Source organism: Balaenoptera ricei, chromosome 9 (genome assembly GCF_028023285.1).
Source record: "Balaenoptera ricei isolate mBalRic1 chromosome 9, mBalRic1.hap2, whole genome shotgun sequence".
In the NCBI taxonomy this organism is placed as follows: domain Eukaryota; kingdom Metazoa; phylum Chordata; class Mammalia; order Artiodactyla; family Balaenopteridae; genus Balaenoptera; species Balaenoptera ricei.
In genome coordinates this window covers 1760589-1777991 of record NC_082647.1, presented here as the reverse complement: position 1 = coordinate 1777991, position 17403 = coordinate 1760589, and the positions used below count along the sequence as shown (strand labels likewise).

The window sequence follows — 17403 nt, the reverse complement described above, 5'->3', positions numbered from 1 at the left end:
TAATCATAGCCCAAGAACAAACTTGAAGTGCTAATTTTAAAACAAGTGTAAGTTTAAGACCTCCAATGATGGTAACTGCCTACTCTCTTCCTGGAGAAAATCTCCTGAGATGGGGCCTCCAGAGTATCTCTCAATATCACATCCTCATTTGGAAAATTAAATACTTCCCTGGTTCTTTTGCTTTGGTTTCACTTCTTACTCTACCCTCCTCAAAGAAAAGAACACCTGTTTAGAATCCACTTCATGAACATTCCCTCACAATGAAATATTAAAATAAAATCATATACTCAGCTCTCTGCTTTGATGCTAAACAAGTCTGATTCTTTGCACTTTTTTTTACAAGGGAAATGGGAAGGCAGGGGTGAATGCAAGAAATATTAACAAGATGAAAATGAGGAGTGCCATTAGGTATTGGTACAGGAAGGTGGAGGCATCTAATAAACTCCCCAGTTTCTGGTTTGGCATACTGAATAGAAAGTGCCCAAGGATGGAAGTACAAGGGAGGGAGAAAAGGAGAGAGGAGGGAACGAGGGAGAGATGGAGGGAAGGAAGGAGGGACACTCACACAGACACACACGTACACGCACGTATGGGTCGCACAGGGGAAATGACCAATGTGAGATGGCTGCGGGACAACACGTGGAGTACAGAGGCAGGGTTATCTGCTCCTAGCTCAGGGGTGGGTGGTGGGTTAGAGGTGCGCATCTGGGGACAAGTGTGTGGATGAAGCGGAGGAGCAGTAAAAGAGACAGCTAAAGAATAGCCAGAGAAGGAGAAGGAGAAAAAAGAGGAGTGGTGCTCATATATTAAGAAAGAAGACATCTGTGAAGCGGGGTTACAAACAGCAAGTGCTACTGAGCAATTAAGATAAAAACAAAATGCACACAACTGGGCAACCAGGAGGTCACTGGTGACCTGAGCAGGAAGAGATAATTAAGTATTCTGGGTTGAAATTCATTTTCAGCTGACTGAATTCCGATAGAAGAAATGAGTTCAAAACCTCTTCCTCTTTTAACTCCTACTGATGGCACACCAAAGTTAGAAGTCAAAGAAGAAACAAGAACACCCATCAGAAACAAAGTAATAACCAGGTGACAGTTATAAATTTCCTACAGAGTGCACTGTGTGTGTGCGTGCACATGCACACGCACAAGTGTGTGTGTGTGTGTACACATAGAAAAAGATTTTAAAAGCTACATATCAAATTGATTCCTGGAAACTCTAAAGAAAGGATTGGTATTAAAAGTGGTGGTCGGTAGGACCTTCAAGATGGCAGAGGAGTAAGACATGGAGATCACCTTCCTCCCCAAATACATCAAAAATACATCTACATGTGGAACAACTCCTACAGAACACCTACTGAATGCTGGCAGAAGACCTCAGACATCCCAAAAGGGTCTTCGTGGTCCGGCTGGCTGTCAGGCCTGAGCGTCTGAGGTGGGAGAGCCGAGTTCAGGACACTGGACCACCAGAGACCTCCCAGCCCCACGTAATATGAATCAGCGACAGCTCCCCAAAGATCTCTGTCTCAACGCTAAGACCCAGCTCCACTCAACGACCAGCAAACTCCAGTGCTGGACACCCCAGGCCAAACAACTAGCAAGACAGGAACACAACCCCACCCATTAGCAGAGAGGCTGCCTAAAATCATAAGAAGTTCACAGACACCCCAAAACACACCACCAGACGCGATCCTGCCCGCCAGAAAGACAAGATCCAGCCTCATCCACCGGAACACAGGCACCAGTCCCCTCCACTAGGAAGCCTACACAACCCACTGAACCAACCTTACCCACTGGGGGCAAACACCAAAAACAACAGGAACTATGAACCTGCAGCCTGCAAAAAGGAGACCCCAAACACAGTTAAGTTAAACAAAATGAGAAGACAGAGAAATACACAGCAGATGAAGGAGCAAAGTAAAAACCCACCAGACCAAACAAATGAAGAGGAAATAGGCAGTCTACCTGAAAAAGAATTCAGAGTAATGATAGTAAAGATGATCCAAAAACTTGGAAACAGAATGGAGAAAATACAAGAAACGCTGAACAAGGACTTAGAAGAACTAAAGAGCAAACGAACAATGATGAACAACACAATAAATGAAATTAAAAATTCTCTAGAAGGAATCAATAGCAAAATAACTGAGGCAGAAGAACGGATTAGTGACGTGGAAGATAAAACAGTGGAAATAACTACCGCAGAGCAGAATAAAGAAAAAAGAATGAAAAGAACTGAGGACAATCTCAGAGATCTCGGGGACAACAATAAACACACCAACATTCGAATTATAGGAGTCCCAGAAGAAGAGAAAAAGAAAGGTACTGAGAAAATATTTGAAGAGATTATACTTGAAAACTTCCTTAATATGGGAAAGGAAATAGTTAATCAAGTCCAGGAAGGGCAGAGAGTCCTATACAGGATAAATCCAAGCAGAAACACGCCAAGACACATACTAATCAAACTATCAAAAATTAAATACAAAGAAAATATATTAAAAGCAGCAAGGGAAAAACAATAACATACAAGGGAATCCCCATAAGGTTAACAGCTGATCTTTCAGCAGAAACTCTGCAAGCCAGAGGGACTGGCAAGACATATTCAAAGTGATGAAAGGGAAAAACCTACAACCAAGATTACTCTACCCAGCAAGGATCTCATTCAGATTCGACGGAGAAATTAAAACCTTTACAGACAAGCAAAAGCTAAGAGAATTCAGCACCACCAAACCAGCTTTACAACAAATGCTAAAGGAACTTCTCTAGGCAGGAAACACAAGAGAAGGAAAAGACCTACAATAACAAACCCAAAACAATTAAGAAAATGGTAATAGGAAAATACATATCAATAACTACCTTAAATGTAAATGGATTAAATGCTCCAACCAAAAGACATAGACTGGCTGAATGGATACAAAAACAAGACCCATATATATATGCTGTCTACAAGAGACCCACTTCAGACCTAGGGACACATACAGACTGAAAGTGAGGGGATGGAAAAAGATATTCCATGCAAATGGAAATCAAAAGAAAGCTGGAGTAGCAATTCTCATATCAGACAAAATAGACTTTAAAATAAAGACTATTACAAAAGACAAAGAAGGACACTACATACTGATCAAGGGATCAATCCAAGAAGAAGATATAACAATTGTAAATATTTATGCACCCAACATAGCAGCACCTCAATACATAAGGCAAATGCTAATAGCCATAAAAGGGGAAACTGACAGTAACACAATCATAATAGGGGACTTTAACACCCCACTTTCACCAATGGACAGATCATCCAAAATGAAAATAAATAAGAAAATTCAAGCTTTAAATGAACCATTAAACAAGATGGACTTAACTGATATCTATAGGACAGTCCATCCACAAACAACAGCATACACTTTCTTCTCAAGTGCTCATGGAACATTCTCCAGGATAGAGCATATCTTGGGTCACAAATCAAGCCTTGGTAAATTTAAGAAAATTGAAATTGTATCAAGTATCTTTTCTTACCACAATGCTATGAGACTACATATCAATTACAGGGAAAAAAACTGTAAAAAGTACAAACACATGGAGGCTAAACAATACGTTACTAAATAACCAAGAGATCACTGAAGAAATCAAAGAAGAAATCAAAAAATACCTAGAAACAAATGACAATGAAAACATGATGACCCAAAACCTACGGGATGCAGTAAAAGCAGTTCTAAGAGGGAAGTTTATATCAATACAATCCTACCTCAAGAAACAAGAAATATCTCAAATAAACAACCTAACCTTACACCTAAAGCAATTAGAGAAAGAACAACAACAACAAAAAAAACCCAAAGTTAGTAGAAGGAAAGAAATCATAAAGATCAGTTCAGAAATAAATGAAAAAGAAATGAAGGAAACGATAGCAAAGATCAATAAAACTAAAAGCTGGTTCTTTGAGAAGATAAACAAAACTGATAAACCATTAGCCAGACTAACAAGAAAAAAAGGGAGAGGACTCAAATCAACAGAATTAAAAATGAAAAAGGAGAAGTAACAACTGACACTGCAGAAATACAAAGGATCATGAGAGATTACTACAAGCAACTATATGCCAATAAAATGGACAACCTGGAAGAAATGGACAAATTCTTAGAAAAGCACAACCTTCCAAGACTGAACCAGGAAGAAATAGAAAATATAAACAGATCAATCACAAGCACTGAAACTGAAACTGTGATTAAAAATCTTCCAACAGTGACTTCCCTGGTGGCACAGTGATTAAGAATCCACCTGCCAATGCAGGGGACATGGGTTCGAGCCCTGGTCTGGGAAGATCCCACATGCCGCGGAGCAACTAAGCCCGTGCATCACAACTACTGAGCCTGTGCTCTAGAGCCAACGAGCCACAACTACTGAGCCTATGTGTTGCAACTACTGAAGCCTGCAAGCATAGAGCCCATGCTCCGCGACAAGAGAAGCCACTGCAGTGAGAAGCCCGTGCACCGCAACAAAGAGTAGCTCCCACTCACCGCAACCAGAGAAAGCCCGTGCACAGCAGTGAAGACCCAAGACAGCCAAAAATAAAATAAATAAATAAATTTATTTTTTAAAAAAATCTTCCAACAAACAAAAGCCCAGGACCAGATGGCTTCACAGGCGAATTCTATCAAACATTTAGAGAAGAGCTAATGCCTATCCTTTTCAAACTCTTCCAAAATATAGCAGAGGGAGGAACAACCCCAAACTCATTCTACAAGTCTACCTACCATCACCCTGATACCAAAACCAGACAAAGATGTCACAAAAAAAGAAAACTACAGGCCAATATCACTGATGAACACAGATGCAAAAATCCTCAACAAAATACTAGCAAACAGAATCCAACAGCACATTAAAAGGATCATACACCATGATCAAGTGGGATTTATCCCAGGAATGCAAGGATTCTTCCATATACACAAATCAATCAATGTGATACACCATATTAACAAATCCAAGGATAAAAACCATATGATCATCTCAACAGATGCAGAAACAGCTTTTGACAAAATTCAACATCCATTTATAATAAAATCCCTCCAGGAAGTAGGCATAGAGGGAACTTACCTCAACATAATAAAGGCCATATATGACAAACCCACAGCCAACATCGTTCTCAATGGTGAAAAACTGAAACCATTTCCTGTAAGATCAGGAACAAGACAAGAAGGCCCACTCTCACCACTATTATTCAACATAGTTATGAAAGTTTTAGCCACAGCAATCAGAGAAGAAAAAGAAATAAAAGGAATCCAAATCGGAAAAGAAGAAGTAAAACTGTCACTGTTTGCAGATGACATGATACTATACATCGAGAATCCTAAAGATGCTACCAGAAAAATACTAGTGCTAATCAATGAATTTGGTAAAGTAGCAGGATACAAAATTAATGCACAGAAATCTCTTGCATTCCTATACACTAATGATGAAAAATCTGAAAGAGAAATTAAGGAAACACTCCCATTTACCATTGCAACAAAAACAATAAAATACCTAGGAATAAACCTACCTAGGGAGACAAAAGACCTGTATGCAGAAAACTATAAGACACTGATGAAAGAAATTAAAGATGATACAAACAGATGGAGAGATATACCATATTCTTGAATTGGAGGAATCAATATTGTGAAAATGACTCTACTACCCAAAGCAATCAACAGATTCAGTGCAATCCCTATCAAACTACCCATGGCATTTTTCACAGAACTAGAACCAAAAATTTCACAATTTGTATGGAAACACAAAAGACCCCGAATAGCCAAAGCAATCTTGAGAAAGAAAAATGTAGCTGGAGGAATCAGGCTCCCTGACTTCAGACTATACTACAAAGCTACAGTCATTAAGACAGTATGGTAGTGGCACAAAAGCAGAAATATAGAATAATGGAGCAGGATAGAAAGCCCAGAGAGAAACCCACGCACATATGGTCACCTTATCTTTGATAAAGGAGGCAAGAATATAAAATGGAGAAAAGACAGCCTCTTCAATAAGTGGTGCTGGGAAAACTGGACAGCTACATGTAAAAGAATGAAATTAGAACACTCTGACACCATACACAAAAATAAACTCAAAATGGATTAAAGACCTATATGTGAGGCTAGACACTATAAAACTCTTAGAGGAAAACATAAGCAGAACACTCTATGACATAAATCACAGCAAGATCCTTTCTGACCCACCTCCTATAGGAAAGGAAATAAAAACAAAAATGAACAAATGGGCCCTAATGAAACTTAAAAGCTTTTGCACAGCAAAGGAAACCATAAACACGACGAAAAGACAACCCTCAGAATGGGAGGGAATATTTGCAAATGAAGTGACGACAAAGGATTAATCTCCAAATATACAAGCAGCTCATGCAGCTCAATATCACAAAAACAAAAAACCCAATCCAAAAATGGGCAGAAGACCTAAATAGACATTTCTCCAAAGAAGATATACAGATTGCCAACAAACACATGAAAGGATGCTCAACATCACTAATCATTAGAGAAATGCAAATCAAAACTACAATGAGGTATCATCTCACACCAGTCAGAATGGCCCTCATCAAAATATCTACAAACAATAAATGCTGGAGAGGGTGTGGAGAAAAGGGAACCAACCCTCTTGCACTGTTGGTGGGAATGTAAATTGATACAGCCACTATGGAGAACAGCATGCAGGTTCCTTACAAAACTAAAAATAGAACTTCCATACGACCCAGCAATCCCAGTACCAGGCATATACCCTGAGAAAACCATAATTCAAAAACAGTCATGTACCACAGTGTTCATTGCAGCACTATTTACAATAGCCAGGTCATGGAAGCAACCTAAGTGTCCACTGACAGATGAATGGATAAAGAAGATGTGCCACATATATACAATGGAATATTACTCAGCCATAAAAAGAAACGAAACTGAATTATTTGTAGTTAGGTGGATGGACCTAGAGTCTGTCGTACATAGTGAAGTAAGTTAGAGAGAGAAAAACAAATACCGTAAACTAACAGATATATATGGAATCTAAAAAAAAAATGGTTCTGATGAACCTAGGGGCAGGACAGGAATAAAGATGCAGACATAGAGAATGGACTTGAGGACATGGGGAGGGGGAAGGGTAAGCTGGGACAAAGTGAGAGAGTGGAATGGATATATATACACTACCAAATGTAGAATAGATAGCTAGTGGGAAGCAGCCACATAGCACAGGGAGATCAGCTCGGTGTTTTGTGACCACCTAGAGGGGTGGGATAGGGAGGGTGGGAGGGAGACGCAAGAGGGAGGGGATATGGGGATATATGTATACGTATATGTATAGCTGATTCACTTCGTTATATAGCAGAAACTAAGACAACATTATAAAGCAATTATACTCCAATGAAGATGTTAAAAAAATAAATAAATAAAAATAAAAGTGGTGGTCAAGGGGGCTTCCCTGGTGGCGCAGTGGTTGAGAATCTGCCTGCTAATGCAGGGGATACGGGTTCGCGCTCTGGTCTGAGAAGATCCCACATGCCGCGGAGCAACTAGGCCCGTGAGCCACAACTACTGAGCCTGCACGTCTGGAGCCTGTGCTCCGCAATAAGAGAGGCCGCGATAGTGAGAGGCCCTCGCACCGCGATGAAGAGTGGCCCCCGCTTGCCGCAACTAGAGAAAGCCCTCGCACAGAAACGAAGACCCAACACAGCCAAAAATGAATAACTAAATAAATATTTAAAATAGTGTGGGGGAAAAAAAAAAGTGGCGGTCAAAAGGAATTTGCGCCTGATCTGTTTTTAATATTCCTCATAAGAAGTTATTCATGTACATACTTAAAAATTAATTGAAAAATAAAATTTCCTATAAATAAGGAGATAATCTGTTCATCAGTCTCAGAGTTGGCCATGTATAGGTGTACTATTAAGTATTCTCAGCCAGGTTGGGGGTCTTGATTCTTAGTGTAAATTAGATCCTTACTGTAGTTTACGTTCTAGTTTTAATTGTAACATTTTAATTCTTAACATTTAAAAAATTACATCTTAAGGCTCCCTCCAACTAAATAATCCTAACTGGAATTAATTTCATATGAAAAATATTTTATAACAAATCAAAACTTAAGGGAGTTGAACGTATGTCAACAGATGGCTAAGTTATTTAGAATACGTGGCCAACACGATATTTCCTCAGGCAAGAAGGACTATGTGCTCTGAAACAAGAACAGCAACAGAAGGACACGACAAGTGGACACTGGGAACGGGGGTGTTGAGGGAGTGAGCATTAGTGACCCTCTGACTTCTTTCAGATATTTGACACAGAATACTTTTCCTTTATAATTAAAAATCCTAACTAGATATACAAATTTATTGGTCAGGTATAAGAACATTAGTAATCAATCAAAAGTTAATTTTACCACTCATTTATTACGCTCTGCAATATAACAGAATATAATTAAGTCATACACAATTTTTTTGCGGAGAAATTTTCAATACAGGGTTTAGAATTATTTTTACATCAAAGCCATAATTAGGAATATATATTAAGATTTATACTTCAATTTCACATTTGTCATGTCTAAGCATCATTTATTTCTGATTCACACTGGAGAGGGAAAGCTCAGGGTAAAGATTACTAGTGTATTTACAAACCCAAATAAAGACCTCTCCCGCAAAGGACCAGTTTTTAAACATAGACCCTTCATCAAGGAACAAAAGAGAATAATACACTTTAAATCCTGCAAGATGATGGACTATATGGGACCCAGATGAGAAATACATGGAAATACTAAAAATAGATCCAAGCTGATTTGAAAGGTTAAGTGTTTTTTGTTTTAAGTGTATTAAAAAAAATCTGCTTTTGGGCCTTGAATAACTTAAAATTTACAGAAAGAATTTCAGGATGAAAATACAACTAACTATAAAAATAACTTCAAAATGGAAATTAGTAAAAGTATTACGAAGTCTATTGGTTGCATCTGAGAAAATTTTTCCTGTTAAAGGAGATTTCAAATAAAGAATAATGTAAAAACTGTCAATCTCTCAGTTGTTTCTTGATTAAGCATAACCAAGAACATGTCAGCAATCTGGCAAAATCTATTCTCACAAAATTCACTGCTGCCTTTAAAATATTTTGTTATAGCAAAGTCTGGGCCTCTATAAATAATTTATTAGGTTTGAGCCTGTTCTATTTTCACTTTGTGAACCATCTCCTCTAATCACCTTGAGAGTCTATTATACCAAAGAGTAAATTGATTGCTAAAAATAAGGACATCATATCCCTCAAAATGTTGGATTTTTCAAAACTGAACACTAAACAGGCAGCAAAACAACGTTTTGGAAAGCATATCCACTGACAGGGCATCAGTTTTAAAAGGTTTTAAAGATTTCAAATAAAAAGTGTTACGCACAGATTCTTTGTGTTTCCAATGGACAACAAAACTATCATCGATATTAATTATATTTGGCTAAAAATACATAGCCAAAATGCTCCTCACAACCTAATTCTTTGTGGCAAGTGATATGCTTGTAAAATCTACTTAGTGGTAATTTTTTAATTAGTATAAAATCTTCCATATTTAAATATAAGAAGCTATTTCAGAGGAATTCTGTAATAAATCTGTCATATCACACCAGGCATTCAAGTCTAAAGCTATAGTTTATACCAATGATGCAGCAATAGCAGTTGGCAAATTAAATTTTTTAAAAAACATTTTCCTTTTTGAAGCAAAAATATCACCAAATCAATCATTTTATACAGGATTCAATACACTTGCAATTTACAATTAAAGTTATAATCATCACTAAAAATTACTAAAGAGAAAAACTGCACTTATACAGATAAATTATAATTTTCCTTGCTCCTTCATTTCTCATTTAACTGAGAACGCCGGCTGAATTCACAGGAGCAAAGGAGAGCACCCTAAGGGTCAGGACTTCCTTGTGAGAGGCAATGAGAAAGAGTGAAAAATTTCACAGCTTGGAATTTGGTTGTTAAATGCATCCTCTATTCTAGTCTTATAAGCTTTTCAGCTAGTAAATCAAAATCCCGTTATACACTAAGATAATATTCATGACAATTCTCTATATTTTATCTTCTTAAAATCAAAGACTCAATTCTAAAGGGTTAATAGAGGCATTACAAAGTAACTCTCTAGTTTGCATTTCCCATAATACTAAAATAAAGCTTTTTCTTTTAGTCCAGAAATTTGCTTTTTTAATTCTGTGAAAAGCCTCTATGAATCTGTTTAACGTATTTCTTTCTTTTCATCTATTCAGTGCCACTGGGCATAACATGTAGCGCAGTGCGTGTTGATATTTTGCAAAGCACCACATGACTCACTGTACCCTAATGCACTCCATTAATCCTGTTTGGACAGCTGGGTCCAGGCATTTGTTAGCTGCATTTTAATTGTTCCATCTTTCTTTTTCTTCTTTTTATTTATCTCTATGGCAAACTACTCAGGAATTTAATTTGTTGATCTTCAAAAAGCACATTTTGTCATTAATTTGTTTTCTTTGTATTAAAACTGTACTCAGCACGTAATTTTCTTCCATAAAATCCATATATTACTATTAACAATTAATCTTAAATAACAGAGCACAGTGAATTTCATAAATGATAAAATGGTAGGTTGGCTACAATATCACAGAAATTATTTGTTGGACTGCCATAATACAAACGATCACAGTTAGCTACAAATCAAGTTACTAAAGTGTATATTTATGGCATTTTCAAGATTAGCACACCATAAGCAGATGTCAAAACGATAACAAGTCCTATAATGCAAACACAAAAGAAATAAGACCTCTAAGTAAATGAGCTTTGTATTAGTCTGTGGAACGGCGGTCCCTTCTACATTTACATTTAGATTCCACTTGTATTAAAACATGAACTTCTCTGTGAGCATTATGAAGATGACCACAAAGCTTATACCCTTCCTGGCACAGCCTGCATCCCCGACAGCTGTGGGCCTTGAATAAATAATGGAGGCCACATAAGCGCTAAAACAAAAGCAATTCAAAGTTACTTGCAATCTTTGTCATAAGCATGTTGCTAAGGTTGAATAATGGGATTTTCCTAATCATTTGTGAACACTCAAGTCAAAATCTAAGTCTAGAAAACGGAACAGAACTGCCTAGTGGAAATTTTTGTCTGAAATAATATTTAGCCAAGAACTGAGAATACAGTCTGCAACAGTGCTTTATAAAAGATAAGAACACCAAACGAAGGAAGATTTATTCAACTATTTCAATGACACACTGGAAATATTTTACTTTTAAATGATGACCAAAATTCTCTGTGAATTGAAAAATTAAGAAAACTACATAAATCACAAGCCAGTAAAAAGCTGACGAACTAAAGGATGACCTTTAAATCAGTGCGTGCTCTCCTAGATCTTACTGCTTTCAAGTCTATTCCCGGGACATAAAGCAGCTTAAAATAAGTGTTACACAGTCTCAATTTTTTAAACCACATACTAAATTACACATTTTTTAAAACATTTCACGTAGAAAAAATTAGTTTAGTATTTTCTAGACATTAAATATTGTTTTTTTTAAAAAAATCACAGTTTCCTCACTAGAGGACTCCAAAACTTAATTAGTCAATGAAAAAAATAAAGTCTATTGTTTGGACAAGGACTATTTCTAAGTACTTGAAAAAATAAGTGGTCTTTATTTGATAAAAGTGCTTATTTTGGTACAGCTCTGTATATAAATGAATTACAGAAGTAAAAGCATAAAATAATGTGGGAGAGAATAATATATTTCAAAGAGTGATCTCTTTGAAAAACAGTTTAGAAACTAGAAGTTTAGCAAGAAGTTTGATACTTGAAAAGCTACTAACTTTAAATGAAAAGTTCTCATTTAAACTTACCCAGTGTTCTTGACATAACAGGCAGTGCGGAGCTCAAGACCAAGATTGACACACAATTCCCAATGATCTGTTATGAGAAATCAGAAAGAATATTGGGCAGTTACACAGTATACGGATAAATAAAATCCATTCACATTCTGGCAAGTTACTGGACATTTCAGTTACCTACTGTACTTTGCTAACTTCTGAATGATACTATTCAATATAGAAAATAAAGAGAATAGAAACTTTTCTACAAACATTTAAAGTTCTATCTGTGAGTTCTAGAAGATATTTACAGTACCTGACACAAATATAAAGTTTTAGAACACTTAAATTACTTCACACCTCGGACAACGCATTTTACATTATTGACTGAGGTTGCTGATTTCAAAAAGGTTTGCCTAACAAGTAAAAAGTAATTAATATTTTTAATACTTCTGACTCTACTTTTAAAGCCAAGACTACTGCTCAAGATAGATAATATCTACTTCTAATATGTTTAACTATTGTAAGATTTAATACCAAAAAGCTAGAAATCCAAAACACCTAAATTCTAGTAATTTTCAATGTATCCTATACTTATTCTTTCATATTAAGTAAGAGATGCTGAAAATACTACTTAGTACTTATGATTACTTAAACTAGATGCTAAGTATCTCAAGAAGTCATAGCATTTTAGATAAAGATATATAAAAATAACTTCTCCCCTTTAGAATAAGCTGAAAATATGGAATATATAATAAAAAAGAAAAGAAGCCAGCATCTCTTGTTATTCTTCATTGTCAGCCTGTGGGAATATTTTACAAATGCAGTCACTATATAAGATAACAGCCTTTGTTATTCCAAAGCCAATGACATATTGTAGAAAGTCAAACTAGCCTCAGACTACAAAATGTTTCTGAATAGAACTCTTCCGTCTTGCTTTAATTATTCAAATTTGAAATACTTTGTCTCTACTACTTGTAGCAACTAAGTTCTTCAGATTTCAAACAAGCTCCCTGAAGTACAGTCAGCACAATCAAAGTTACTCATTAGCAATACGTTTTCTTTGTAGGAAAAAGAGTCCTTTCAGGAGCCGTCTATAGCTAGTTAACAAGCTCTGCGGTTCTATGCATTTACAAGTGAATGGATGCCATCCAAATTAAACAGAGCACATCCTTTTCCCACTCATTCAGCATTTTGAAACTCTTCCAGTGTGTGTGTTTACGCAACTTACAAACAAATACCTAGAACCGCAAATGAACCATTCACCACGATTACTAAATAAAACAGTCTGTTTGTCTTGGAAGGCAAAAGGGAGGCACAGTCACCTAAGACTTTACCTTACCTTTGTCATCGTTGTGTCATCCTTCTTGGGAATAAAGTTTCCAAAAAATCGGAGGCTATAGAAACCGACAACAGAGGACACCATAAGATAGCTGTGAGAATCAAGGAAAAACTCTCCAAAGAATGTGTTTCCTTAAGTTCTCAATTGTCTCCAAAATGTCTTAAGGCCGAAAGGAAAAACAAAACAAAACAAAATGCCACTTGGAGTGCTTGAGGAAGACTGACTTGTTTTTTCTTCCAGGAAAGTGTCTTAGTAAATTACCACTGTCCCAGAAAACTAGACAGAAAACTTGTTAACAGACAGAACTTCAGTTAAAGAAAGGATACAAAATCAAAATGATTTCAAGTGCAGCTCCCACAAAACCAAAAGCAGAAAGAGAAGCATTTCCTATTCCAGGCCCCTGGAGGGAAAAAAAACACTTTTCAGAATTCAATGACACTATTATATTTGGTTTCCCTAAAATTGTTGTTTCATAAATATAGGACAGTTGAAATTAGGAATGTTTAATACCCTGGAGTAACATCTAGACGTTCAAACGAAAATAAAACGTGACGAGACTGAATTCATCAACTAATTCAACCACGTTATCACTTTTAACAAGCTCAAAACATTTCTGATTTATCTCAAATATAATTTAAGTTACTTATCAAAATGATATGATTATTGTTAAATCCTAAATATTCTTGGAAGAAATTTTTTAAAAATATAATAGTATAATAAGAATAGAACACATAATTGTCTGAACACTAAGGCAACATATAAAAACTATACAATTAAAATATGTCAAAAGGAAGCTAAGCAAAGAAAGAAAGTGAATGCACATATCCTGTTACTACTCTTGAAAGTTTCCTTTCCCTAAATCTTCCTTGGGAATTCAGGGATTTAATTAACACAGATTTTCCAAATGCAATGCTATAAATTTTTCCCTAAACATCATACCTATTCTCAAAATCTATCTTTATCTAGAACTTAACAAGTAGAAAAAGTAATATTTATTAATGAGGCCAGACAGGCAAAAAATCATTTCTTACTGAAGTAGGAACAATGTTTTCAAAGCATACTAATTACAGAAACTCTCTGAATACAAACTACTACTTTGCTATCAGCTTCAATTACATCTAACAGATATACCAGGATAATTAAGAATATAAAGTCAGCTTAATAAAAAAATAAACCAATAAATAATATCATATTATTTATACAATCTAATATAGGCATGAAGAAGTTAGAATACCCATGGAAATTTCATATATAAATAAGGTAATGGACAAAGAATTTACCAACTTTTGTCAATCTTTTGAAGAAAAAATGAATAATGCTAACAGAAAGCTTATTAACTGGGATGGAAAACACTTTGGAAATATTCTCTGTCTCAAGAGAAGGCCTACAGGCAAGATTAAGATGATCTGATTTATTTACACAATCATAAAAAGAGCATACCACATATAAGTCCTTCTGTACTATGCACGAAAGGAATGGTACAAAAATGTACCACAGGGCTTGGGCCTCACCTAGTATGTGGTATAAGAAAATGGGTTAAAAAATGGATAGAAGTCAACACAGTAGTTGACTTCTGCTTGATCAATGGATTTGGGTCTAAACAAAAGACAAAAGACAAGGCTGTGGATGGAGGAGGACTGCTCACTGCTGTTTTTCGTTAGTGGAATGACAGACCTGAAGCAAGCTGGCAGGCTCGCAGTGGTGGAGAGGCCATGGCAGTGAGAGATGGCACAAGGTCCTGAAGAGGCTGGGGGCAGGGAGCTAAACTGAGAATACTGCTGAAAGAATTAGCTTCTGAAAGAAGCTTCATCTTTGACTGAAGGAAAGGAATTAAGATAAACATTGGCTTTTTTCTATGAGAGAAAAGGTGTATCGTGTGGTTCAGAGAGAGAAGTGGCATGTAGGGAAGCAAAATCTGCACCCCAAAAGCTGTCTCTCTGGCATAAGGATCATTTTAGGCTGATTGTTTTTAAGAAACAGAAGACTCGTTAAGTCTTTCTTTTTAGCGCCACCCCCACCTCACCCCTTAACTGCCTAAAAGAATTCAGACGAAGGACCTGGTCCAGGCGGAGCACTATCACCAGAGACAGCTACAAAGAGTATGGGCTGAGTGTGGTAGACGGAACCTGGCAAGACCTGGAGACCAAAGGCCTCTCTGTGTCCCCTCTGTTTACCAAACATCTGCTTTTCCATCTCCATGTGAATTGCCTTCCTCCCGCTTGAAGTTCCAAGCTCCTACCCCCTTCTCCTTCTCTTAGATGGAATATAAGCCTCAACTGCCCAACCTGTCCTGGGGGGTCATTATTCTTACCGGGCTCCCACATACACGTAATTAAATTGTTTTCTCCTGTTAATCTGTCTCATGTAAATTTAATTCTTAGACCAGCCAGAAGATCCCAGAAAGGGTTAAGGAAAATGTTTTCCCTCCCCCAAAGCATGAAAAGTTTGGAAGAGTTTTGAAGTCATCTCTATGGGAGATAGTGTAATAAAGTGTCATAACTTAAATAAAATGTCAAAACTTAATGCTACTTTAAGTATCCAAAAGTTTATAGAGACACCTAGAAAAAGTATGTCATATATGAATATTTAGTGGAAACTACCTTCCATAAGGAGAATATATTTAAATAGACTAACTGATGCAACTTAATAAAATCATGAATTTTTAAACAAGAGAAAAAATTAAGTTAATTCATGAAAAGATGTATATCTGACTCTCCTCCAGCAACTGAACATTTTGACTCAAGTTCATAAAATGACTCCTTTGAGGCATGAGTCCTTACAACCACATATTTGGATCCTTTGCGAACGCAATGAATCCATCTAATAAACTCTTTATATTTCACTATTTCACAGAACATACATTTTCTTAAAGGATCACAAATATGAATTTCAGTAAAACAAAGATAAACTCTGATACAAAGTGTAAAAGGAAACTCTGATACTTGATTAAAAACCCAGACAATCCAAAATAAGAAATCAGAAACAAAAAATATAGTTCAGAAACACTGTTTATGAAAGCTCACTGCATAAAGAAATTCATACAACTTGAAGTATATATATGCAGAAAGGTGAATGTTTTCATTTATTTATTTGAAACACTCAGTTTATACACACAGAATACTTTTGCAAAAGAAAGACATTTTAAAGCATTTTACTTTACCCTTGTTCCCTTTGGCATTGCTGTTTCATCAACCAACAGGCAAAGAATATTACAAGCCACCAAGAGGACCGAAATGGACTACAACACAAAAAGCAAGCCATCAGTTTTGAATTTCAAAGATATTTTGTCAATACACACACATTAAAATCTAAGTAACCAACCAAATGTATGCTTCAGAATAGAGGAAAAGCAGTCAAGACCAAAACTCTACATATAAACCTGAAATAATGAGACTATAAAAACTCCAGAATAAATTCGTAAAAATTCTGCAAAGTATTATAATCTCAAAGCTTAAGAAAAAAGCTATTAATATAGATCCATTTATTAACTGATTTTACCAGTTGGAACCCACAAATCCACATATTTTAAAAATGGTTAAAATGTTATCAGAACTAATTTAATAATATAATTTTCAGATCTTATCACAGAGTTTGATCAGGGTATCTACAACACTTTGTCTCTTCTTAATTTTCAATTGAAACAAAAGAATGAATTTCCTGCTTCTATGAGGAAATAGATAATCTTGAGGACTTTTCAAAATTACCATTAATTTCATTTTTTGCTCTATTGAGTTTTTACAAATAAAAGCATAGATGGATTTTAATCCTGTTGATAGAAAACCAGTTTACCTGAAACCATTTAGCTGAGGGAGTTGCCATACACAAATGCTAAAGTAAATAAAAAATAATCTGCCTTATTTAACTAGGCAAATAAATTCTTACTGTCTCAATAAGAAGGAGAACCATAACAGCAGGATACACCAAGTTTCTTTCCCATGCTGAAGCCTTTTTGCGCCTCTCTATTAGAAGGAAAAACAAAATATAATAAAAGTTTCAGTAATTTCCAAAACTTCTCCCCAGATTCACATTTTCATTCCCTACTAATACAACCAGTATGTATTATTCTTACATAAATTATCTTTTCCTAAAAACATAAATTATTTTTACTTTTCCTCCACAAACTATAAAAATCAGAATTTTAAAATCAGTTTGCTACATTAAACATCTCAATCCTGTGATGCTCAAATTTTAGCACTGTAAAGACGTTTCAATTATTGATGAAACATATTGTGGATATACAGCTTAC

The 17403-nt window shown here is 36.0% G+C and overlaps 1 protein-coding gene across 9 annotated transcripts in view; it reads right to left on the bottom strand.

Annotated features, from left to right (window-relative positions):
• The window catches only part of LMBR1 (limb development membrane protein 1), a 141970-nt gene that overhangs the window by 23254 nt on the left and 101313 nt on the right, over positions 1 to 17403 (bottom strand). For 8 of the 9 annotated variants that reach the window (XM_059932948.1, XM_059932941.1, XM_059932942.1 and 5 more), the window contains 5 exons: positions 17040 to 17116; positions 16318 to 16395; positions 13484 to 13557; positions 13158 to 13248; positions 11849 to 11915 (listed from right to left, as the gene is read on the bottom strand). In XM_059932948.1, the coding sequence (XP_059788931.1) occupies positions 11849 to 11915; positions 13158 to 13248; positions 13484 to 13557; positions 16318 to 16395; positions 17040 to 17116 (387 nt within the window). Of the gene's footprint in view, positions 1 to 10778; positions 10975 to 11848; positions 11916 to 13157; positions 13249 to 13483; positions 13558 to 16317; positions 16396 to 17039; positions 17117 to 17403 lie in introns of those variants that run through there. The other variant, XM_059932943.1, reaches the window with a different exon arrangement.